The sequence below is a fragment of the Brettanomyces bruxellensis genome, chromosome 5, assembly GCF_011074885.1.
Source record: "Brettanomyces bruxellensis chromosome 5, complete sequence".
Classification (NCBI taxonomy): domain Eukaryota; kingdom Fungi; phylum Ascomycota; class Pichiomycetes; order Pichiales; family Pichiaceae; genus Brettanomyces; species Brettanomyces bruxellensis.
The window spans coordinates 345,234-369,948 of NC_054686.1; the positions used below are offsets into that span (position 1 = coordinate 345,234).

Genomic DNA, 24,715 nt, shown 5'->3' on the forward strand with positions numbered 1-24,715 from the left:
CTCAGGTTATCATTTTTATCCGTAGGCTGGCTATTGCTGATACGTAAAATACTAAAAAAAAGGAGAACGCGGAATTACGTAATTTTGCTGCCCCTAGTCGGAAGGTAAGTGGTACGTAAAAGCTATACCGTAATCCAAATCGGAAGATTTTATACTAAATGGTGTGTTTGATGATTCCTTTGAAGATAATTACATATTGATCATACACAGATCGCTATATGTTTATCTTTATTTGTGTACATGCTACGCTAAGTTCGCTTTATGGCCATAGCTTTCACACCGTTTATTATTAGGTCCAGGATCCCTTGTTATGATCCTGCTTACGAATAGTTTAATCTCACTTCAAGAAAAAATGATCCGTGGACGCAATTTAAGGATTCACAAGTATGTATACGTCATTTAGCACTATTTCAAAGCTGTCAATTGCATCCCTCATTCTAATAACCCGCATAAGAAAACCCCTACTTTTTCATGTTGGATTTCTTTTCACCTTTTTTTTTTTTCGCGGAAACTATATAAGGATCAAATTTTCCACCAATATACCTTTCCAATAAAACCCAGATTTTCCTTCAGTAATCATGGCCTTACTTATGGGCAGTTGCCCTCAAAAGGTTGGTGGACAAATTTGTCGCTATAAGACTTATCTCTGATGTTCCAAAAAGCCGGTTCTCTTGTTATTATACTGTCTGCCGTTTTGGTAGGGTATGTGATGTGGGAACTGTTTGATTAAGACATCACTTTAAAGGGGGTAGGTCTCAGATATTTTATGTTTGCTTGTCTGTTTGGGAATGGTGCTCTGCTCACATTAAAGGCTTAGATCGTTACATGCCTTATTTCGCTAACACTAAATTCAGCCCATAATTTAGAGTTTGATAGTAGAAAGGCATACATTTATCTTTTAAATGAGAGCTGTATTTTATTTAAATATGATGCTTTTTTGTTTTTTTGAGGGTGCATTAACGTTAATCCTCACATTGTTAAAAGGACCACTAATGCACCTAGAGCAACTTCTAATGTTAATAATTTACCCATCCTGATTGTAATTACACTGGCCGAACTCTTGAGCACGTTTGGGTATTTTCTTTCGCTTAAAGGCTGTGGGAAGAGATCGTGTTCTATCAACTTTGAGAGATCAAATTCTATCGCGTTTTCGGTTTTGTAACACCAGAATATAAATCCGTTCGTCTTGTTGAAGAGGTCTAATTGTGCTTCGACCAATTTTCTCGTGTCGGTCTTGTTCTGTGTTGACATCTTCGAATAATCATTACTGTATGTACATTTTCCAATCACCGTATCTGATGAAAACTTTCCTTCGTACCTGGATTCCGTTCCAACACCGTTCAACCACTTTGCACAGTCAGTCAAAGCTGCTGCCCACTCTCCAATAATTTTGACCGGTGCACTTTCGTTCATAACGCCAGAGGTAAATGACTCCAAGCTTGAGATGTGACCAGTAAGATTCAAACTTAATGATCCTACACTGAAAACTTCGTACCTGTGATGATCTAGCACTGAGTTATAGATTGTGCCGTTATAATATGTTGATTTCTGGTTGTCGGTAAGATTCTTAAAGGATGGAGAAGAGGTGTAATTGTTGTATGTGAAGTTGGTATGGCCAGTTATGGATGCTCCATTTTCAAAGATATCGTCCCAGTATCCTGTGCTCATGAATGCATCATGATATATGAAATAGTTATCGCTTCCTGTCGCTCTCTGCTGGGAATATGAATTCTTATCAAATTTCTTTAACTTACGCATACTAATCTTGGGACCAATGGGCTCGTTCACGTTTTCGATTCCAGAAATGACATCATTGAATTCCTCTTTTCCATATCTATCTTGAATGTAATACAAGACCTCATTTCCAAGCTCGAAATTACTGGTGACATTCAACCAGTTGGCATCCCCCCTTAAACCGGAGTTATCGAATCCATTTTGAGAGCCAGGCATTCCATGAAGATCCACCCAGACATGTAAGCCATACTTACGACACCATTCAATTGTCTTCTGCAGGTATTCCTCCTGCCCGAAGCAAAACGGATCCTGCTTTCTATGAGCAAATGCCCAGTAGCCGATTGGAAGACGAACTGTGTTAAATCCCCAATTCTTGATTTGCTTGAAATCTGTTTCATTAACAAATGTTGCCCAATGATCTTGCAATCTCGATTCACACTCTTTGGTTCCCAATTTTTTGCAATAATGGTACTCGTCGACAGGAATATCATCATCTGTTTCTCCATCACTTAATGCATTCTCATAGAGGCTTGGGGTAATGTATGGCTCCGTAACTAACCATCCTCCAAGATTAACCCCGTACACTTTTTCATTATCATATTCAAACACGGTATTGTTGCTTCTTTTTTGTAGTTTAATATTTTTACCAGAGTCTTCTTTCTCCCAATATGATTTCACCTCTGGTGAAAATTCTATATCATTCGACGCACATGGATAATACCGATTGTCCGTCTTGCCAAAAGCTAAAGTTACCAGCGAAAGAATGATCAGATGGAGCGAAAGCATCCTAATATAATTGTGCAATATTAAACCCACTTTTTCGTCTTTTTTAATGAATGTATAAATACCTTTGGATGGTATGCTTTTGTTACAAAGTGCATGGATTCCGTCCGAGTCCTGTTAATGTTAATCGGCGAATTATTCCGAGATGCGGCAGTAATAAATAGATGCTTACGCGAGAGATCGGGGTGAAAAAAGAAAAATAGATAAATAAAAAAAAAACTTATTGTCTTTGTAGTACCCACTTCACAAAAAGCTGCTCGTACACACATTGGCTTTTTCTCGAGTCTTCTGAAATTTGGCTTTATTCCAATACCCGATGATCGTTTCTATTCTGTTAGGTCGGCATTTGCACATCAAAGCTGATTCCTTGGTCTACTCCATTTTCTTTTTTCCCCTTTTAAACGTGAAATAAGCGCATTTCAAAGCATTTAACTAGTCAGAATAGTAAATTTACGCCTGGTGTTAAGTTCGTCCAGTTGTATTACGTTGTGAATTGAAAGCCTAAAATAATTTTAGTATGGCAGCATCAAATATTTTACAGGTGGTCCATCCGGAAGAGCCCCATGATTTGAAAGGCGAAGATGCCAAAGACTGCATTCCTTGTCAAGCTATGGCCTCCCTGACTGCGATGTTTGCCGGTGCCTATTTTGCCTCTGGTCGTTTATTCAAGAATGATAAGGACTTGGTGAAAAATCCAAAGTGGTGGAGACAGGGTATTAAGGGTCTTGGTTTTGGACTCATTGGTGCAGGAATATACAGAGGAGGTCAGGGCTGGCTTTGGGATAAAGATAGAGAATACAAGAAGAACACCTTCTTTTCCAAATGATTTCTTGGTTCTCTTTGAAGAGTACACTTTTCTATCCTCTCTCGACAGAAGCAATATTTTTTCCTTGGCTTTTATCAAGATTTGACGCAAGATCAAATGAGTTTACGACGTTCCTTCTTTTTGTATGTGTTTACTGTATATATAATATAATACATGTCATCTATTGCCCTAACTAAATAGGAAGACCTTGCCACTGGCATTTCCACCCACAATCCAGTTCTCGGTTCTATGAAAAGATGCAACCGCAGGAACTGATGTCATATAATCGTCACCGAGATGTGCCAACTGTGTTCCATCTCTGTCAAACACATCAAAGAACCGGTTCATGTTTCCAATAACAAATTTCTCAACACCATCTCGTGAATTCTGTTGCCATCTAGCCTTGAGAATAGACACCCATCTTCCCGTTTGGCAGTTGTGTTTCAAAGTATTTGTCGGCTTCAAGTTGATTGGAATAGATTCCAGCCCTTCCGGAGAGTCTTCTAGTTTGGGCTTGAAGATGTATCCAGGATCATCTGTTATTTGGTTTCCAAGCTGAAATATCCGTATCGTGTTATCATAGCTGTTGCAGACAACGTCGTTTGACAAATTCCAGTCTGCAATACTAACACTGAGTCGACTGTGATAGGCTCCCATACAATGTGGAGATTTGGCGTTTTCAAATTCTGACCACTGGCTTTCCTTTACCGTCCGGAGGTCCCAAATTCGCATTGTTCTGTCTAAAGAGGCGGTTGCAATTTGCTGGTTAAAGGAAGGATTGACTGCAAAGCCACCTATCTTTTTGTCGTGTAATCTTAAAACATTTAAAGCATTTCTGTCGATTTTGCTTTTCTCTCTGAGGTCGAATTGGGCGAACTCTCCCCCCAATGTGGTGAAATAGCAAACGTTCTTGTCAATAAAGTTCATGTCAGATATTCCAGATGCGTCACCCCATTGATCATCGAATTCAACCACTGATTGTGAGATTTTCTTCTCGATGTCCAACACTCGAATGGATCCGTCATATGAACAACTAACAACTTCGCCTGGCATTTCCGGCCTCACGATCAATTTCGGGATGTTCTTCCCATGAAATTTAAACTGTGTGATCGCAGGACCATCTTCTTCCGTATCATCTTCTAGCGACCATATTCCCATTAAGCCATTGGTATCACCACCCATGACAATCTTCCGATCTACGGTTGGATGAAACATTACATAAGTCATACGCTGGCCTGTCAATTTGATGTCATTCGGATGGAATCTCTCGTATAGCTTCATCGAGTCAAACTCCTCTCTGAGCTGCTTGACCTGTTTGCTTCCCTGCTTACGACTTTTCACCGCCTCAAAGAAATCTCCCATAGAAAATGATTTCCCAAGTCTAGAAAGCCTATCTAGTGTCTCTTTGGCGTCCTCACCTGCCTTTCCCTTGGAATTTAAGACGTCCGTTAACATCAGATCGCCACTCAAACGTATGGACTTCAGTCTTTCCTCTTCTTCTTTCTCCTTACGCTGTTTTTCCAGTTGTTCTTGTAATTTGTTGTCATCTGTACTTTCAGCTTTGATCCCTGCCAAACGTGCTGATCTTCTCAACGGATGCTCGGGTCTCAACTCTTTCTTCTTCCTTGTACTTTTCCTCATCTTTCGTTTCTTTGGTTTTTCTACCCCATTCTTCGTTTCACCTATACTTCGGTGGAAATCCGATGAGAGTGTATCTAGGTTGAGCTTTTTAAAAAGCTCCTGGTTCCTTTGAATATTTTGCTGCCTCCTCTTTTCAAACTCTGATAGCCCCATTTTCCCAACTTCCGAATATATATCCTTTGTGATGCACTTGCAGTTTGTCGTACGTAGTTCTGGATCTTGAAATCAAAGTTGACGTCGGTACGCGTCTTTATACCACTTTCGCGATTGAGGACGGGACCTACTTTCTTTATCGAGATAGGTTATTTTTTTTTTGTTGTTCTTTCTCTTTTTTTGGGTATTTCCTATCGGGTCCAACTTCCAGTCGGTAAAGAAGTAGCAGTCAACAATGTTAAATAGTTATACCATTTTCATAAAATAACATAATCTTGTAGCATCTAATTATCGACATGTATAAAACAGGTGACACACCAAAGCGACCGTCCGCAACTACAAAAATTAGGCGGATCCCGAGAAGAGCACACGAAGATCATCGCTTTAAACATTCACGAATATCGCCAGTTTCTTCACAGCAAAAGGATGGAAACGATGTTGAATACAACTCGTTAACAACAAAGGATGCTTCACTTTTTGACTCCGATGATTCTGATCTGGGCACCCAGAAGAAGGAAAGCCCAGTTTTAAATTTGGGTAAGGCTAAGAAGAAAACAAGCCAAAGGAAAAAGGTTACAAAGCCTAAAAAGAGAAGAAAGCAAGGGGGTAGAATTAAACGAAATCTAAGGAGCAACGACGTCATTCTGATTACGAACAGTGATGATGATAACAATGAAGATGATGATGACTTTGTCTTTGAAGATGACCGAACGGTTGTCAAGTCATACACTCAAAATGTCCATCTTTCGTCTATGCATCAGTCTTGGGTCCCTCTAACTCCAAATATTCAACGGCGTATCGGAGACATCATCTCCCTTTTCACCGATCAAGTCGTATCCTCTATGCATTTTAGCAGTGTTAAAGAAAGGCTTCGCTTTACATCATTGGTGCGAGAGAAGGTTATTGACCCATTAATGAAAAAATTTAAGCACGTAAAGCTTCCACCCGGGATTACGGAGGATCAATTGGATCAGGAGCAGATGCAGAGAGAAACTCAAGAGTTACAATTGTGCTATGATAAGAACCTTATTATGTTGCAGCGCTTAAAGTCTGAGTTGCAAAAGGAAAATGAGGCATTGAAGGCAGAAACTAAATATGCCTCCGATTACGCGACCAAAACTGGGTTGAGTTCCCGTATGATGCAAAAAAGCCTTAAAGAAGCACAAGTTCTTCTTGAGGATGATAAAGAGAACTCGGAAAATAATATTGAGCCAAAGGAACTTTCACGGATTGGAGGTGACAAGCAAAGTTTTATCACAGACTCTCTTGACTTTAAACATAATCGGTATTACAATCCTGAAGAGGATGATGAATTGATTGATTTATTGAGCACCTTCTCATCGAAATTAGCCGATCGTTCCAAAATCTCACAGAGTGCAAACGAGTTTGAGGAAGTGCTCAACCAAGTACACAACTTATTGGGGTTACTTGATAAGAATGTCGATTCTTCAATGAATTGACATGCTATATTACAGTGTTTTTTTTACAGTGTACGTATATATAAAAGTTTTATGCTGCCTTTTCTTTCTTTCTTTCTGCAGTTTGTGTACCATTTAATGACTATCCGGTTGGTGTATGTGTAACATTCAATAATAAGCGGCTATCGGAAGTTGTCGGATGATGTTCTCCTCTGAATTCTTGAAATCAAACGTTTCAATACCGCTCGTCTCTCCGAACCTGTAAACGCTTTCAAGCAACGAATTGCTTTTGAATGGTTTGATATCGCTGCTTCTTGTACCAAGTGTAATATGTGGAAATGCATTTCCCAATTTCAAATCCAGAGGATCACCTTCATGCCAATAAAGCTTCAATATCTCCACCTTAATACAGCAAAGGTCATTGCTGCTACATAATTTTTCAAGCCTTATATCGGCAGATGCTCCAGATGGTAGATCAAATGATGTTCCATTTTTCAGATCATTTTTTGCACCGATCTTTTCCAAGTCCGTTTTGAATACCTTTTTATTGTATTTGTTCCATAGTTTTTTGTTATTATTGTTTCCTTTTCTTGAACTCACATGTATCATTGTGACGTGTAACTTTGAAAGTAGCCTTCCAGCAGCACTAAGTTTTAAAAAAGAAGAAAAGCACTCCGGATTCGTTTCAGCCAGCGTATTAAGCTGATTGAAAAGTGCTTTTGAATCCGAGATTCGTATACCAAAATATAGTGGATGACATATTCTAGGCTTTGAGACAATTTTGGTCTCAGGAGGCTTGTACTCCAGTGCCTTCTGAAAAGCAAAATTGAATTGCTCATCTGTTGGTGTTTTGATATGAAGATCTTGAGCAAATGATTGTAGCTGTGAAACAATTCTCTTTGCATTTTCTAACGACGAGTTTTTCGTGTCAACCTTAAGATCTATTATCAGATTGAAATTTGAATCTGGCTCTTTGTGCGGATTGACCATTTGAAAACGACTCACAAAACCTCCCATAATTTTCTTAATCTTTACACTTCCATCACGTGAGGCCTTAATTGTCTGATGATTGTCCCCTCTCTTGGTTATTCGGCTGGATGTAAGTTTCCAAAGTCTCTGATCCATTTTGGGAGGGCTTTGTAGGAAGTTAAGGCAAATAAATTTGAGCTTTGATGATGGAATAAGTTCATTCAAATGAGAAAATTCATTAAAAAGCCATCTTCTCTCACGAAACTGGTGGTTATTCTTGTCCACAATCACAACTGGCTTATCAACTAAAATCTCAAGAGCACCTGATATAAGTTTATCACCCACAGGACGCCGAATGTTGTCATTTTGAATGTGTCCAATTAGATCTGGAAATAGGCTCGTGAGTGTCTTGGAAGTGGTTGTTTTACCACAGCCGATTGTGGAAACAGTCACCAATACATATCTGTTTGGTTGAGTAGTGCCAAAATTTAGTGACCGCATTTCCTCCTCCAAGCTTGACATTGAAAGTTCATGATCAATTGTCTCTAGATCGCTTCTTCCCTTGGCTTTGAAGTACATCTTTCTTAGCTCTATAACATTCTGATTATTCAAGTATTGATCCTGAATCTCTTTATTATCGTGGAGTATAGGCATGATAAACTTCAAATAGTCCATACAAATGAGTTTGTGCTTTCCAAAGTTAATGTTTTGTGTTCCTTTTTTAATCAATTGCTTTGTCACTTCCCGTAGTTCTCTGTACAATAGATATGGCTCTTCAAACTTATATTTAAAGAAAAAGTCCTGTCCTTTGTCTTTTTTAAAGCATCTCACCACAAAGCCTTCAACCTGCTCGCCTTCAAATGAACCTGTCTCAGAAATAGACTTAAAATAGTTAGCGGTTTCTTCAAATGTGTTGAATCTAATAAAGTTTGTTGGTTTAAAGCCAAACAGATCGCCAAATTTGTTCACATCCTCAATTGGGTAAGTTTTGAACTGCACTGTATTTGTGTTCAATCCATGTAAATAGAGTCCGGCCTTCTCTCCCTTATACTCGAGAACATGCTCTTCAAATGAATCATCACAAAATTCTGCAACGGCTGTACAATCAAGTTCGTAAAGCACCTTTGCCAAATCTTTTTTGGAAAGTCCCTTTTGTTCAAGCTGTCTTTCGAGTGCCTGTTCTGCTACCAATGCATGGTTTTTCTGCACGTCTGTTCTCATTCCTGTAGAATGTTTGGAACAAACCACAAGATTTCCATCTGACAGACCAGACATAAATATAATACAACCATTTGACTTCACGGTGACGGTATAAGGTCCAATTGTGGATTCAGCCACCACATCCTCATTCATCCCTTGAAATTCATTGAGATTGTAAAATTTTTCGTACCCACGGCATATAATCTTGTTGCCGCTTGTAAAAAGTCCCCTGGCATAAGTGGGGAGAACCACCTTATTACTTGAGTAGTCCCACTCATTAAATCTCCAACTATGAACTACTATATCTGAACCAAGCACAGAATTGGAAAATTCTCGAACACCACCTCTTTTGGGGTTCTTTTTCACCAATTCCTCCAGCCCTTCTATTAACCTGGCCGCCTCGTTATCGGTTCTCTGTTTTTCCTCCTCAGTTACCAAAATTGGTCTAAATCCAGTATTCTCAGAAACATCCTGTGCTGTGAGAGACATTGTTCCTGTTTAACTTTGTTATCAATGGGTCAATAGTGATAACTCCTTATTGAAAGTGATAAGGTTAAAGCTGATATTGTGGCCCCATTTACTGGAGAATCTAAAAAATTTTCTTATCGTCTTCGTGTGTGGGAAAAAAATAGAAAAATAAAAAAGTAAAAAATAAAATGGAGCCTACCTAATTGGGCTACTATAGTCAGGGCATATTATGAAAATCCTATTGTAGTCAACAACCAGCACCGCTCACTTTAAATTTATCACTTTATTGTTATTTCGTCATATAATCAAGATGCAAGAGTACAATCCCTGTTTTCTAATTTATATCTTGTACATACAAGAGCAATCAATCATTTTAAACTTACTGACCATCGGATATTGAACCTAATTCCCCAACGGCCAAGAGTCAGGGATTACGTAATGTGAAATCTCTCAGTGCAAGGCATTCATTCATTCTTAAGTTTCGTTTCAGACGGCATACCAATTCAAGATTATTTGTTTGATGGCATTCATTATATACAGAAAATCCATGCGAAGAAAGTCCTTATTCGGCGGCGAATGGTCTCATCGTTTTAAGCTTGTTTATGCCCTTAACAGACATTTCATAGCAATCCAATGTTAATGTAGAGCTGACGGAAATCTTAATAAGCCTTGGAAACCACCCACACCAAAACTTCCGGAGTCCTTCTTTCATAAATATTCGATAAGCACAATTCATCACATCTCGATATAACAGACGGTAGTTTTTAGTTTGCATTCGAGTCTTGAGTAAGTCCAACGGTTGAGTAGTGGCTACAACTGCAAGTGAGGATACAAAACCCATACCGAATAGTCCAAACTCACTGGTGGAATCCCTGTTTGGGTCCAGTAACTGCTGAAGAGAACTAAAAGTGGAGTACCACACCATACTGTTTAGGCACTGCCTCAATATTGTTATTGATGAGCCCTGTTTAAACCCCCGAAGTCCCTGGGTCTGGTATATTTCCTTAATTGCACCGGTAAATGTTGTGGAAGGATGCTCATGGAAGTATTTCAACGCTTGTAATCGACCGTGAGAGATTGGCTTTTTCTCCAAACTGTGTGCCAGGGTCGTCGATGCCCTCTTGTTAGTCTTTAGCGGGGAATTAACACCCCTCCTGAATCTATCTGTCATTACATCCATCTTTATCTTCATGCCACCCTTATATAATGAGTTTTCAATCAATCGCGTCTTGATGTTTTCAAATGGAATCACCCATAGCGTTTCTACAAAGCCCGTCATCATTCCAGCCACAACTATACGAGGTGCTGTAGTTGTTCCATTCTCTGCTGCCATGAAAGATGAAAATGAATTGAAAAGGCACATTCTAGTACCTGCTTTCAAAGCATTTCCTACTGCAAGAGCCGTGCAACCTGTGTACAGTGGTCGCAGCTTTAAAGGAGACACGGGTTTGGCAAGCATGAGTGCATTATCCTGAATCTGAGTTGATGTTTTCAGATATTCAAACGGGTAGGTAGCAACTGACTGTACTGCACCAGCAGTTGCTCCTGCCATCATTGCAGTTAGCAAATCCGTATTGTCATTTGGTGGCAGTGGATCCATATTCTCTACCTTTGTGCAATGGTTTATATAATATTTAAATGAATTGCATGTCTTGCTTAGGGGTTGTAGTTAGGTTAAATAGACAAGCTGTTCTCAGCAATCGATAAGTCTAACCCGAACTCAACATTTTTTTTGGCGAAGGAATCGGACTTTTTTTTTGGTTGACGTGCACGCTCGCACGTGACTCGGATTGAAAAATCTACGTCGAGAAAACGGTAATCTGCCTGGTTATCATACACTTGAACCAAAAAGAGGTAGGATGAAATATGATTAAATATGATTAAATACGAATTTTGCCTAAACGCATCCAAATAAAAGTTGCTGTAGTTTGAGTTATAGTTCAATATATTTTACGGCAACATTTTACTGCAACATTTTCCTACTGACTATTGATTGTTCCGTGACCTGCCAACTCCTCGATATTTCCCGAAATGCTTCTTTTTTTTCTCTATTTCTTTTTTTTCCACGGAGTAGTGACCCGAGTTATTCAGATCTTGGTAAGCCATCCTTGTCACTATATGGGTAACTTGTGCTGTCTTTTCCCCGTTTCTCGACAATTATAACAAACATAGATCGTTCTATTTACATTATTAAACTTGATTATACATTATGAGTTACGTTATAACAGCAATAGCACGCGGAAAGCAGTTCCCATCCGGAATTAGTAATTCGATCACTGCCCTCATTGAAAAGCTTCCATTAAAGCTTGTTTCTGTCGTGAAGCTTAGCCCAGATAGAGCTGCAGATTACGAAGTTCAGCTTGATATAACAAAGACGGGGGTGGAAAAGCCGGATCAGTCGTTTGTGGATAAATTGGCAAGCAATGTTCACAGCCAGCTCAAGGAGACCCATTTGGATGGTGTTGATCTCATTTTCCAGAGGAATGATGACAACAGAAAGAATAAAAAATTGGCTGTTTTTGACATGGACTCAACTTTGATTGAGCAAGAGGTTATAGAGTTGATTGCTGCCCAGGCACATTGTGAAAAGGAGGTGGCTGCAGTTACCAGAGCTGCCATGAATGGAGAATTGGACTTCAAGCAGTCTCTTGCAAAACGCGTTGCTCTACTTAAAGGCATTGAGTCAAAGGATTTGTGGGACTCCTTAAAGCCTCAGTTGAAATTTACCAATGGAGTTCGTGAGCTCTGTAAGTTCTTGAAGGCTAAAGGTGCCAAGTTGGCCGTTTTTTCTGGTGGTTTCTTACCTTTGGCTAACTATGCTAAGGAGCAGCTCGGATTAGATTATGCCTTTGCAAATGTGCTAGGAACCGAGTTCAACGCCGAGGGTAAGGAAGTCTTGAGCGGCGAAACTGTGGGTGAAGTTGTTGATGGTCAGAAAAAGAGGAAATTCATGCTTGACATCGCTGCAGAAAACGGTATTCCATTAGCCAAAGCCGTTGCAACTGGTGATGGTGCCAATGATTTGCCAATGATGCAGGCTGCAGGATTCGGTATTGCTTGGAATGCCAAGCCTAAGGTTCAGAAAGAGGCACCTTGCTGTCTTAACTCCGGCTCCTTGGAGGACTCCCTCTACATTTACGGATATAACGACTCCGAGATAGCCGAGGTCTTGGATAAAAATTAGATACATTTATACAGTGGCATTAATAGTAGGCATCTTTTTTTGTTGTCTGCTTGTTTTCATGTTTTGTTTCTTGGTTGTCGTAACAAGCCTATTTAGATAGTAGCAAGAGCTTGGCTCTTAAAATCCCTCTGACTGCATTGAAAAGCAAAATTTCCTCACCATCCACTATAGATTTGATTGGAATTGCTTGCTCATACAGAAGCTGGCTGTCCATCAAGTTTTTCCTCATTGTACCTTCAATACATCCAGAAACTAGAGGTGGTGTCACCCATCTGATGGAGTGCTGTCCCGTTACTGTGTTCTTCACATCCCTTTGAAAAGCAACATTACAGAAAGTGCTCTCAGTAACATTTCCCGCAGTATTGTATAAGATAACATCCAAGTTTGGAGTCTTAGAGGTGATTCCAGACAATGTTCTTTCCTTTGCCGTTTCATATGCTGTTCTGTTGGTGGTCTTGAACGATGTGAACGGATTAACAAATGTCGGTTCCTTATCCAAGTAAGCGGTAAATGTGACTGGGGTATTAAAATTTAGATTTAAGGGGAAATCAACGGGCCCACGGAAATCTAATTTGACCTCTCCAGTCTTGTCAACCAAAACTCGAACTTTGCAAGGTGAAAGTTTGTCCATATCGCTCTGCTTCATGGCCTCAGTTATATGCTTGAGTAGAATGTCTCTGGTCATCACACCAACATCTTTAAAGCCAAAAAATCTTATTCCTAGATTGATTCTTCTCACATGATTATCTATCAAATAAAAGAACGAAGGATCCACCGGCTCTTCAAATATTGCATCTATCAATGCCAAGTTTCCTCGGTATAAGGATGGATCATATCTCATTGTCGTTAACAGATCAAAGTCTTTATCTTCCCAGTCGAAGTTCTCGTTTAGGTATTTGGTTACGATGTTATCCACCACTTGCTTATATTTCTGGTCATCATCGGCTGTTTTCTTTGGCATTGTTAGCGTTTTTGAAGATGAATAGCAAATCGTCAGCCAAACACTAAAATCAAAAATTAAGAAAAAGCACCAAAATCATGGTCAGCGATGAGATACGATATGAAAATCTCCCGAGGCTATCGCTAAGAGTGAGAGTAATCAATCATGTGAGTTTTTGAACATGCGAGTTTTTGGGCACATGCGATTCTATTATAAATTTTAGTAGTCACTTTTTTTCTCTCCTTCACTTTTCCCCGTGATCTCTCATCAGTGATCTTCTGGTCTGCTTCCAAATAATCGGCAAGGCAATCAGCCCGTAGAACCGCATTTTTAGAAAGGATTATCTGGTCTCAATGTCTGGCAATAAGAAAACCAAGCCTCCAGTTGTGCCTGTTAAGAGTGCTTCTGTTCGTAAGCTTGCATCTGAAAAATTAAAAGCTAATCCGGAATTCAATAAAGCCACTAACGATTCCGGGAATTTGGTATCTTCCTTGAGGCAAAAGTTTAATGAAGCTTCTATAGATAACAGTGCTCGTGAGTCAACATCTGTCAAAAATGAACCGGATTTTAAACACCTAAAGCGTACACTGCAGCCTACTTTGTTAGCTACATCTAAACCAAAGGCACCTTCGAATCGGAAACCAACACTCAATATAAACGCAAAACCACAAATTAGACCCAAGCCGCTCCCAAAAAAGTCCAAGACTCCTCCCCGTGTTGTTCCTAGGGCCTCAAATGAGCATTTAAGTGTTTCCTCAAGGGGAATTGAAGAGGAAGCACCTCCTCCACTCCCAAGAAGGAGAGGAAAAGAGAAGAAACAAATAAGTGAGGATGAGGAAGGCACTCCACCGCCATTGCCACACAGAAGGGATCGAAATTCAAGCAGTTCTCGTCATAAGGAATCGTTAAATCCTGTTCGAGATATATCGGCAGATCAGACTTCAGATCAGAGAGCACGTAATGGGTCAGGTATATTCAAAGATAAAGCAATAAAAACATCAGAGCAAACGAGGAAAAGGCCGTCACCTCCTCCTCCAAGGTCTAAAACTGCATCTGTTGGGCCATCTGTGGCATCTGCTGAGTCATTGGCCTTACCAAACTTGAATATCTCGAGAAATTCTTCCAGCTCAAGACTTTCGTCTTCTTCCACTCCACCCCCACCACCTCCTTCAAGATCTTCGGGAAAGAGTACAACTGGCATTATTCAGCAGCACAAATGGGTGCAGCCCGACCTGGACTTGGAAATTCCAACATGTTGGTTTGCCTCGGGCAGTTCAGGCTCAATTCCGAAATGCTTCCAGGGATGCGACTGGACCAGTTCATTCGGGAATTCCGGCAATCAACGTTTCAGCAATTATGCCTTTAGACTTTCTGATTTAGCAACTGTGGTTCTTAAATTCAGTTGGGATGGGGATAAGGCATCTCCGTTAATGACTTTAAAGCAGAGTGTTAACTTTATACCGCCTCCTACAGCCACGAAAGATCAGCTACTCGATGGTTATCACAAATTCTCCGAGCATATTGCGAATTGGTGTGAAGTGAGGGATAACGCACAAGTAGGTGATGGTGAATGCTGGACTTTAGCTCATGATGCATTGAAAAAAGCTTGTGGCAGTCATGCATTTGTGAGCAGTGGACTCAACCATGGAGCTTTGCTCCTCACAGTAAAGGCTAATACCAGCGAAGATGAACCAATAATAGTTCGTGAGGCTGTGACAGATGATATCAGGAGAGGCGATATTCTTCAATTTACATCGTGTCTTTTTAAAGCTGGTGGCAGATGGCAGGTATTTGGACATCCTGATCATACAGCAATAGTTCTAGATGTGTCCGGATCAAAGCTTAAAATTGTTCAACAGAATTTCCAGGGTGCAAAAGTGGTCGGCTTCGGTGAAATTGATCTTCATGAGCTTTCTTCCGGTGAGTTGAAAGTTTTCAGACCAATAGCTTCAAGTTGGATTGTGGATTTGTCTGCTGCTTTGAAATGAAAGGGTTAAATTTCATGTAGAACGCTGAAATATTCATGTTGGAGATATAGATCCACTGAATACGAACTATCTAAAGCCTGAATTGTGGATACTGGGTAGTTAGCATTTTATTTAAAGAAAAAAAAAATAATGTTTTATAAACGCGTGTTTGTTAAGTAATACGTTTTAAAATACCATTGAATGTATTAGCATAAATTTGAACAAATGGACCACATCCAATTTGCAAAAAAAGGATGGATTTTATATATTCATTTTTTAAAAAACCCAGCAAAGTCTTGTTCATTATTCTTGCAATCATTCTTTTTTAAGAATCAGATCGGTATCTTATCCTGGTATTAGCAATTCCAATCTCAAGTCAAGCAAAACATATTTTTATCCGGCGGCTCCACTAAATCCCTAGATTTGTGACAGGTGAAAAGTCGCGTTAACCGAAAAGACCGCGCGAAAAATTATTTGTTAAAGTTATTTGTTTACCTCCCAGTATTTACTTCTTGAAAATATATATGTTGATGAATACCCACAGAATAAGTGATAATTTCAAACCTGTGTGCTGTGATTACACCACATTTTGTACCACTGTATATATACATAATGTCTCAATACAGACTGTCGCAGCTAGCACCTCTTCCGGAACTCGGAGGAATTAAAATAGGAAATACTGTTGGGCATGGCGGATTTGGGGTTGTTAAATCGGCAGTAGCCAATTTCCATCACTCCAAGATGGTTATTGCTGTGAAATTTGTTCATATACAGATGGCAGCAAGGCAGAGAGTTACAGTAAAGAAGCTTATTCGAGAAGCAAAAATACAGGGAGCTTGCAGACATAAGAATATTATAGCAATGTATGATTATGGCATGGACTCCAACTGGGTGTGGATGGCAATGGAAATGGGAAGTAACGGTGAGCTTTTTGATAAGATAGAGCCAGATAGGGGTGTTGATGAGGAGGTTGCACATTTCTACTTCATACAGCTTATAAATGCGATCGAATACATACATAGGCTAGGTGTTGCACACTGTGATATCAAGCCTGAGAACTTGGTGCTGGACAGTGGGGGAAATTTGAAGCTAACAGACTTTGGCCTTGCAGTGGTTTTCAGGAAGAAAAATGGTCCCAAGAGACTTTCCACTTTGCCTTGTGGATCTCCTCCATATTTGGCACCGGAAGTGGTATCGAAAAAATACGATCCTGAGATATCGGATATATGGTCATGCGGAATGGTGCTCTTTGTACTTTTGACCGGAAAGATTGCGTGGGAAATTCCCCATCCAGAAGATCCAGATTATAAGTACTTTGTCGAAAACAAGGGTGAAGTCCTTGTAGCTCCTTGGAACAAACTTCCAATTGGGGCCCTTTCCTTGCTCCGAAAACTTCTCAATCCGGATCCACAGAAAAGAATTACTATACCGACTCTCAAGAAGCAGCCGTGGTTTGCAAAGAAGAACTGCTTCATGAACTCCGAAGGTCTTTGCAAAGATACATTGCATCTTACAACCCGTCTGCTTGTCAGTCTATACATTAATCTTTCTGATGAAGAGTTCAATAAGGTCAGTGAGACTGCCACCCAGGCGAGTACGACAAAGAAGCTTCCAGAAACACAGCCTGTTGAATACTTAATGGATGATTTGGCACCTTCATCCTCCCTTTACAAGGATAACTACAAGTCATCCAAGATGTTTGCTTCCTCCCAGATCGAGTACACTGAGCACACTAAGAGGAGAAAATTGAAGAGAGAGTCGAACGATGATAATCTTATTTTCTCGCTGATATCAAAGGATCCGGCCTCGCTTCAATTTATTGGAAAAGGAAGGGAAAAGGCCATCAGCGACAAAATTTCAGAGCTTCAACTTAATAGTAGGCGTGCACCAGACTTATTGGCTTTAAGCCTCACAAGGTTTTTCTCTGTTGCACCTTTAAAGCAGATCCTTCTGACTATCTTGGAATCCTTGTTGAAGCTTGGGTTAAGAACAAATAGAGATTATGAAGACAACGAGAGCATGGTGAAGTCTTTGAGTGAGAGTGATTCCTTAAGTGGTACTGTTTCTATACCTATAACTGGTAGGGATTCCGGAAATCTTATGATTAATGGTCTCATTAGGATAACGAGAATTGCTGACAACTTGAACGCTCGAAAAGTTGAATTCATAAAAACCAAAGCTGATCCATTGGAGTGGAGACGAATTTTCAGAAAAGTGACTGTTTTATGCCGTGATATTGTTTATGTTGAAAAGTAAACCTGAAAACTGGTGGTACTGTTATAGATTTTGCTTTCATAATATATATGGAATTTTTAAGGTAATCTAATGTAGTTTAAGTCCCTTTTCGTTCCGAGACGGGCTCCAGGAAAGCCATCTTTTGCTGATTCTATTGACCTCATTCTATTTTTTTTTTTTTTTTTTTTTTTTTGTTCTCCTTCTCGTTTTCAGTTCTCATTTCTCGACACTAATCAAAAGTGAATCCTCCCTACCCCATTGAATACTTAAATTCATGCTTCATATTTTGAGAGTCATCCCCACATCCCTCCAACAATGCCTCAAGTGGATCATATAGATCCGGGTCCTGATACCTTTCGAATTCTTCTAACGACTGATAATCATGTTGGATACATGGAAAATGATCCCATAAGAGGAGATGATAGCTGGAAGACGTTTTCTGAGATTTTGCACATTGCAATGGACCAGGATGTCGATCTGATTTTGCAAGGAGGCGATCTTTTCCATTTTAATCAGCCGAGCAAAAAATCGTATTATCATGTTATTCAGACTCTTCGTGAGTGCTGCTGGAACGATAAACCAATCGAGTTCAAGCTTGTTTCTGATCCGTCTAATGCAATGGCTACGAAGCACTTCAGTTACCCGGCAGAATATGACAATAATGTGAACGTTGGAATTCCAATGTATGCAATTTCTGGCAATCATGATGATGCTACAGGCGATGAGCTATTATCTCCACTTGACTTGCTTTCCGTGGGGGCTCTTCTAAATCATTTTGGACGAGTTACGAACAACGATCATATTACAATTTATCCACTGCTATTTAATAAAGGGTCCACAAACTTGGCACTGTACGGACTTCAAAGTATTCGTGAAGAGAGGCTTAAGAAGACGATGGCTTCCGGAAATTTGGAATTCTTGCAGCCAGATACTGGCAATGACGTTCAGTGGTTCAATTTGATGTGCATACACCAGAATCACGTTCAGAGACCTGGAATTCGTATTGTAGAGGAAGTTAATCTCCCAGACTTTTTGGATTTCATCTTTTGGGGCCACGAGCATGATTGCATACCAAGTGCAATAAAAAACGCATCTACTGGGTTTAATGTGTTGCAAGCAGGATCATCAATTGCAACTTCTCTTTCAGAAGGTGAACTAGCAGATAAGCATGTCTTCATTTTAAGTGTCAAGGGCAAAGATTTTGCACTTGAGCCTATCAGATTGAGGACTGTGAGACCATTTGCAATGAGAAGTGTCGTTCTTTCAAATAGTGGACTAGCGGCTACATCCTCAAATAAAACGGAGGTATTAAATTATCTTATAGAGCAGATTGAACAATTAATAGCTGATGCCACAGATAAGTGGTCCAATTGTAATTCAGAAGGGTTGGAAAGTGGCGAATTAACGAAAGCTGACATACCTCTTCCTTTGATTCGTCTTCGAGTGGAATACAGTGGTGGATATGAGGTTGAGAATCCCCGCTACTTCTCTAATAGGTTTGTTGGGAAAGTAGCTAATGTGAATGATGTTCTTACCCTATACAGAAAGAAGTCGGCAACCCGAGAGATGATTTCCGATATGGTCAAAAACAACTTAGCAGCTAAGGATAAGTCCAAATCAGATGCATCTTCCAGAGAAAGCGAAACAGGAGAGGGTAATATTTTTGGTATGATTGATAGCCAGTTGGATGACAATGATTTGATATTATTACGGAAGAATGAATATTCTGATACTTTGAATGATTTGGTTTCCAAGGGTGATAAGAGTATTCTTGAACACTTCGTTAAGAGTGAGGAGGATAAAAGTTACAAGCTTTTGGAGAAGCTTACACTTGAGAATAACTCCAATGGTGGCATTGGCAGTGGCATTAACTCAAAAGATGCAGATAGCTTGGTTAACGTGAAAAAAAGTTTCCGGAACTTGGCCAAAAGAATAAGAGCCGAAGCAACATATTCAGGCAAAAGTGTGCCAATCAAGTTTGAACCAAGCACGACCATAGATAGTTCCTCGATTGAATTGGTTCATTCTTCTCCTCCGCGAACGTCTCGTCCATCGGCAAAAAGGAATCAGCATAATAGTAGCCAAATCGTGATTGATTCTGACTCTGAGTCGGATGGGGATTCGGTATTGGAGGAGGAGGATCAAGATAAGAATGTAAAGAAAGCATCTAAAAGGCGGGCAGGCCGAAATTCTACAATGGCTCCTAGTATATTTAGCAACCTTGGGAAAAGGTGATATTAAAATTTCAACGTGTAAGCAATAGAATGTCATTTTCTAACTTATAGAAACCAAATTCACTCTTGAGCATTATCATTATCCTGGAAGTGCGTCAGAGACATCCGTACACCATAAATACCTTCCCCAAAGAGCAAAATTTAGAGATCGGCACACTACTTGGAGCAAAACGAAATGAACACTTGATTCGGGATAGAAATGGCATTTGCTCTACCAAATAATCCGTTTATCAATTCCACCTTATAGAAATGTATCATATTAGTGCTTTATAAGTGTAAGATTTATTACACCATCCGGTAATGTGTAGCATAATAAGTAGGACGGGTGGTTTGACTTTCAGAATTGAATGCTCAGTGTATTATTGACACAATTTCAGATTCTTCTCACTTGGTGTTTTCATTGTTCTCAGTTTTTCCATTTTTATTTTATTTTTTGGTCTCTTTCCCTGCCTAGGCCATTCTCCCCTTAATTTTTTTTTTGTTCTCCTCCAATTCATTTGTTTCTCCCATTTAACCCACAATTGAGTTGAATACACATTTCCTCATCCTTTTCCGTGGCCAAATTTATTTTTATTATTTGAGAACCTGATTGACGTTTTTAACCTTAAAAATTTCCTACTACTACCTCTTTCCTGTTTGATTTGCAAGACAGTTTCAGCCAGATACTGCCCAGCAACTTATTTATTCGATAAAAGAAGTAAGGACACACTATCCGACCTAAAATGGGCGTTCTAAAGGAAATTCAAAGTTTCTTTCATAATTTGACCACTGAGGATCATTATGCCTCATACGATGATTTTATCGGTGAATCCAAGGCAGCAGAAGCTCCCAATGGTCCAAATCAGTTCTCGCAGTCTAGAATTTCCATGATAAATAACAGATCATCAGCTTCACTTCAAAGTCAACCAAGACAATCTACGGGTTCTGCTCCCGGTACTTCGTCTTCTAATGGACCAGTTCAGTATAATCCGGGCATGAGATCCCAACAGACCATGAACAAAGATGGAATTCAGATGCAGGAGTATGTTGATGGCCACAGTGCGTTGCCTCCTATCCAGGAGATTTGGGAAAAGATTGACAAGTGGTTGGACAGAGAGTTTCCGGAGTTGGGAGATGATATGGAGAATGGTGCCACTGTGAGTGATTTGAATGCCTTCGAAAAGGACTTGGGAGTTTCTCTCCCACTCGATTTTAGGGAATCATACAAAATTCACGATGGTCAGGTTTCTTTGGGAAAGACTAGAGGTTTAATATTCAGCTACCCACTTATGGATTTGGAGTCTATTGCCGGTGAAACGGCAGTCTGGAGGAAAGTTTACGACAGAATTCAAGGGAAATCCTTCAGCGATGACGTGGATAAAAAAGGCCAGCTAAAGCAACAGAAAGGGTTTTATTCAAAGTTCGTCTCTAACCAGAGATCCCTCCCTGAAGGTGCTATTCAGCCTCTTTACTGCCACCCTAACTGGATTCCGTTTGTAAAAGATAACGCTGGAAACAACATTGCACTTGATCTAGCCGCCGGACCAAAGGGCCATTGGGGACAGGTGATTTTGTTTGGACGTGATTATGATACGAAGGTTGTTGTTGCCTCGAGTTTCTCGGAATTTTTGTTCAACCTAAGCGAAGATTTGGAGGATGGCAAATTTGAAATTGACGAGGATGAGAATCTTCTCTACTATGATCACAATACCGAGTTCGAATTTTTCAACGTTCTTAAGCTAAGGGCTTTCTCGAAATACAATGTTAATCCTGCTCGTAAGCAGAGACCAAGAAAGAAGCAGCTGCCGATGAGAACGGGTTTTTCTAAGCAAGCAGCCAGCAGAAATGCATCTACAAATTCTCAAAACCCAATTTCTTTGCCTCAGGAGACCTTGATTTCTCCAAAGGTGGAGGTGAGCAAAGCAGAGGAGGAGAAGCAGAAAAAATCTAAAGTTACCAATGATTCGTTTGTTATTGACGATGAAGAAGGTGAATCTAAGAAGGAAATGGTGAGTGCAGAGCCAGAAACGGCAGTACCAAAGGAGACAGAGAGCAAAGATGAGGAGGTGGTCGATAATACTGCTAAGAAGGTTTCTGAGATGAAATTAGAAGATTCAAAGGAAAAGGATGATGATAACAAGCCAGCTTCTAAGGTTGTGGCCGACAATGCTGTGGATAGTGTTGTTGCTGAAACTGGTGATGGAGAAAAGGAAGCGGAGGACAAGAAGAATGTTGCTGAGACTAATACGGAGAAGAAAGATGTCAATGAGGCCGATACTGAGAAGAAAGAGGTTGATGAGGCTAAGACTGAGAAGAAGGAGGAGGAGGAGATTCCTTCTGAAAACTAAAAGCAAAATTAAAAGAATTCCATGCCTGCATCCTGATTTATGTTATTTTATGTTATTAATATGATCTACTATCCCGTTTTGCTTTCTTTCCATATGCTTTTAAAGTTAAAAATAAAAGAAATGTACGGATTGCTGGATTAACTGAGACGGATCCAATAATTAAACGGAAATTTTAAATACTGATACAAATGACGGATCCACAATCAAGCGGATAAAAAACAAGCTACTTGGCAGATGTGTCCAAAAAAAAAGCAAGCAATAGATGATGATAGAAACATTGGACACGTTCTTAAAGGCAAGAAGTGTGCTGAAGAAAAAGTGACGGAAAAGACGTAGCAAAGAGCGAAAGGAATGTTGAACGGTACAAAACAAGAAAATGTAGAAACATAAAAAAATAAAAAAAAGAACTATGCATTAGAACCAGAACAACAACAGCAGCAACAGTATTTAAGGAAGCTGAAAATTCCGCCGTTGCTCTCATCATCTTCTCCAGACTGGTGATACTGTTGTCCATACGAACCGTATGAATTGTAAGCTTGCCCAGTCAAGCCAGTCGATTCACTAATCTTTCCGTATGCATCGGAACCGTATTTTCCACCAAATCTTCCAAATTGTGGTTCTGAGCCCTGATTGTTGGATTGCACTGGTGGTATGGCTCTTGTGGACCTATGCTGAGGTTTGTAATTATTTGAACCATAGCCATTAAGGTTGATCTTCTTGTTCTTGCTCCAATCCCATCCCTTTCCATTATTTAACTTCATCCAATCGTACACGCCATCATCCTTTTCTCCAATACTTTCCAAGGCGGAGTCCATCAAAGAAACGAGGTATTTATAGTCAGGTTCTTCTTCAAACTTCAAATTCCGGACGTACGATAGATAATCAGCGAATTGGCGAGGCAGATGATCACACAACTGCTGAATGGACGTAAGCCTTTTCTTCCTTCCAATCTTCTCATATTTGAGCTTGTTAGTTGGTGCTTTAAGACCTTGCCAAGGTAGCTGGCCTTTCAGGAAGTATATGAAAACGTGGCCTAGAGATTCTAAGTCGTCTCTTCTAGATTGTTCTCTTCCAAGATGTGTATTGATGGACATGTAACGGGCGGTTCCACTCAATGATTTGTGCTCTCGATATGGAATATGTTGCTTTGTGATATGGTTTCGATACTGCTTTATCATACCGAAATCAACCAGATAAATTGTGTTATCCTCACATGTTGCACCCACCAAAAAGTTATCGGGTTTAATATCTCGATATATGAGATCATTCTCATGCACAAATTGTATTCTTGATATCATCTGCTTTGCACACTGAGCAACCGTTTTAATGCTGAATCTCCGTCCACACCACTCAAACAAATCTTCCAATGAGGGACCTAGAAGCTGGATAATCAAAATATTATAATACCCTTCCTGGCCGAAGTAATAAACCTTTGGAATGCCCTTAACTGAAAGAAACTTCTGCTCAGACGCCTCCTCATTCTGGCTATATTTTATGGCATTGTTCAAGATCTTGTAAGCCACGAATTCGGATTTTAACTGCGGTGCCTCAGATTTCCGACTCTCGAACTTTATCGCCACAGGTTGATTGTCCTGCAAAAGGTCGTAGCCCTTAAAGATGATCCCAAATGAGCCCTCGCCAATCTTCTGGGCTATCTGGTAGTGCCCTGCAATAATATTATGGCCCTTTGTTGTCGCCCCACCAGTGGGATTTGCATACCTATGATGGTGATGATGATGCTGATGCTGATATGAATCCGCAACTGCTGCCATAGACAACTGGGGAGCAGATGACGCCAGATGAGTTCTGGCTGCCCTTTCAAGGGCACGGGAGGAATCGTTTCTGCTGGAAATTCGTGGCACCCCTTTTGGAATTGGTTGTGGATGCTCAGACATAACAGCGATTAGTTGTGTCGAAATGTCGAAGTCAATGGAACAAAAATGTTTGAAAGTTCAACTGTGTACCTAACCAAATTCTCATGAAAGAATGCCCAAATAACTGCACAGTAGCTTTTCCGATGGTCCCAGTGGAAAAGTATATTAATACCTGTTTCAAGTCAAGCTTTTGTGCTTAAATGTGACTTCTGTAGGAAACTAACTTGGAACAGCTCGAAAGAGTGAGTATCCTTCAAAAGCTATCGACAAGGTGGTAAAGAACCGCTAAGAAAATTAATCACAGCAGCCCCTCTAATTGTCCTAATTTAGATATTCAGATATGTGTATTGAATTGTGATCGAAAGATGGAAACTAAACGATCTTTCAGCTCACAACAGAAGACGACCAGATTAGTTTTGGCAAGTAATTGGAGGTAATTTTTACAAGTCGTGCTACACAATTTTTTTTTTTTTTTTTGTCTTTTTGCATTTTCTCGTTTCATCGCATTCAAGAAAATTATGCCGTGTGCTGCTATCTATATTCGCGGATAAACATAGGAATTCTGTAACCACTCGAGGTTTCTTTTTGTTTATCGGTAATTCGACGCGTCGTTACTGATGCATATTTCTCCTCAGAGCGATAAGCTTAAATATATTTTACTCGTGCTAACTTATAGAAACAAGGTTAAGCCAAAAAAGGCCAACTATTAAAGCATCTACTATTCACTAAAGCAGAGACTTTTTGTATTTTTCAGAATCGCAGGTGTATATAGTATACGTGATA

At 39.9% G+C, this 24,715-nt stretch overlaps 13 protein-coding genes across 13 annotated transcripts; 7 read left to right on the forward strand and 6 right to left on the reverse strand.

Annotated features, from left to right (window-relative positions):
- Nucleotides 1-969: 969 nt before the first annotated feature.
- Nucleotides 970-2,520, reverse strand: BRETT_004173 (uncharacterized protein; the record flags this gene model as incomplete). The annotated part of the gene is made up of 1 exon (XM_041282669.1): nucleotides 970-2,520. One exon carries the CDS (start codon nucleotides 2,518-2,520, stop codon nucleotides 970-972), a length of 1,551 nt encoding a protein of 516 aa, XP_041135445.1.
- A 514-nt stretch (nucleotides 2,521-3,034) lies between these two features.
- Nucleotides 3,035-3,343, forward strand: BRETT_004174 (uncharacterized protein; the record flags this gene model as incomplete). Its single annotated transcript, XM_041282670.1, has 1 exon — nucleotides 3,035-3,343. The coding sequence occupies one exon, from the start codon at nucleotides 3,035-3,037 to the stop codon at nucleotides 3,341-3,343; it is 309 nt and encodes a 102-aa protein (XP_041135446.1).
- A 168-nt stretch (nucleotides 3,344-3,511) lies between these two features.
- Nucleotides 3,512-5,116, reverse strand: BRETT_004175 (uncharacterized protein; the record flags this gene model as incomplete). The annotated part of the gene is made up of 1 exon (XM_041282671.1): nucleotides 3,512-5,116. One exon carries the CDS (start codon nucleotides 5,114-5,116, stop codon nucleotides 3,512-3,514), a length of 1,605 nt encoding a protein of 534 aa, XP_041135447.1.
- Nucleotides 5,117-5,412: 296 nt separating this feature from the next.
- Nucleotides 5,413-6,576, forward strand: BRETT_004176 (uncharacterized protein; the record flags this gene model as incomplete). Its single annotated transcript, XM_041282672.1, has 1 exon — nucleotides 5,413-6,576. One exon carries the CDS (start codon nucleotides 5,413-5,415, stop codon nucleotides 6,574-6,576), a length of 1,164 nt encoding a protein of 387 aa, XP_041135448.1.
- A 126-nt stretch (nucleotides 6,577-6,702) lies between these two features.
- BRETT_004177 (uncharacterized protein) lies at nucleotides 6,703-9,192 on the reverse strand (the record flags this gene model as incomplete). The annotated part of the gene is made up of 1 exon (XM_041282673.1): nucleotides 6,703-9,192. One exon carries the CDS (start codon nucleotides 9,190-9,192, stop codon nucleotides 6,703-6,705), a length of 2,490 nt encoding a protein of 829 aa, XP_041135449.1.
- Nucleotides 9,193-9,733: 541 nt separating this feature from the next.
- Nucleotides 9,734-10,771, reverse strand: BRETT_004178 (uncharacterized protein; the record flags this gene model as incomplete). Its single annotated transcript, XM_041282674.1, has 1 exon — nucleotides 9,734-10,771. One exon carries the CDS (start codon nucleotides 10,769-10,771, stop codon nucleotides 9,734-9,736), a length of 1,038 nt encoding a protein of 345 aa, XP_041135450.1.
- A 609-nt stretch (nucleotides 10,772-11,380) lies between these two features.
- Nucleotides 11,381-12,355, forward strand: BRETT_004179 (uncharacterized protein; the record flags this gene model as incomplete). Its single annotated transcript, XM_041282675.1, has 1 exon — nucleotides 11,381-12,355. One exon carries the CDS (start codon nucleotides 11,381-11,383, stop codon nucleotides 12,353-12,355), a length of 975 nt encoding a protein of 324 aa, XP_041135451.1.
- An 88-nt stretch (nucleotides 12,356-12,443) lies between these two features.
- On the reverse strand, nucleotides 12,444-13,316 carry BRETT_004180 (uncharacterized protein; the record flags this gene model as incomplete). Its single annotated transcript, XM_041282676.1, has 1 exon — nucleotides 12,444-13,316. The coding sequence occupies one exon, from the start codon at nucleotides 13,314-13,316 to the stop codon at nucleotides 12,444-12,446; it is 873 nt and encodes a 290-aa protein (XP_041135452.1).
- Nucleotides 13,317-13,648: 332 nt separating this feature from the next.
- Nucleotides 13,649-15,283, forward strand: BRETT_004181 (uncharacterized protein; the record flags this gene model as incomplete). The annotated part of the gene is made up of 1 exon (XM_041282677.1): nucleotides 13,649-15,283. One exon carries the CDS (start codon nucleotides 13,649-13,651, stop codon nucleotides 15,281-15,283), a length of 1,635 nt encoding a protein of 544 aa, XP_041135453.1.
- Nucleotides 15,284-15,874: 591 nt separating this feature from the next.
- On the forward strand, nucleotides 15,875-17,518 carry BRETT_004182 (uncharacterized protein; the record flags this gene model as incomplete). The annotated part of the gene is made up of 1 exon (XM_041282678.1): nucleotides 15,875-17,518. The coding sequence occupies one exon, from the start codon at nucleotides 15,875-15,877 to the stop codon at nucleotides 17,516-17,518; it is 1,644 nt and encodes a 547-aa protein (XP_041135454.1).
- A 294-nt stretch (nucleotides 17,519-17,812) lies between these two features.
- Nucleotides 17,813-19,732, forward strand: BRETT_004183 (uncharacterized protein; the record flags this gene model as incomplete). Its single annotated transcript, XM_041282679.1, has 1 exon — nucleotides 17,813-19,732. The coding sequence occupies one exon, from the start codon at nucleotides 17,813-17,815 to the stop codon at nucleotides 19,730-19,732; it is 1,920 nt and encodes a 639-aa protein (XP_041135455.1).
- A 721-nt stretch (nucleotides 19,733-20,453) lies between these two features.
- BRETT_004184 (uncharacterized protein) lies at nucleotides 20,454-22,058 on the forward strand (the record flags this gene model as incomplete). Its single annotated transcript, XM_041282680.1, has 1 exon — nucleotides 20,454-22,058. The coding sequence occupies one exon, from the start codon at nucleotides 20,454-20,456 to the stop codon at nucleotides 22,056-22,058; it is 1,605 nt and encodes a 534-aa protein (XP_041135456.1).
- A 407-nt stretch (nucleotides 22,059-22,465) lies between these two features.
- On the reverse strand, nucleotides 22,466-23,953 carry BRETT_004185 (uncharacterized protein; the record flags this gene model as incomplete). The annotated part of the gene is made up of 1 exon (XM_041282681.1): nucleotides 22,466-23,953. The coding sequence occupies one exon, from the start codon at nucleotides 23,951-23,953 to the stop codon at nucleotides 22,466-22,468; it is 1,488 nt and encodes a 495-aa protein (XP_041135457.1).
- Nucleotides 23,954-24,715: the final 762 nt, after the last annotated feature.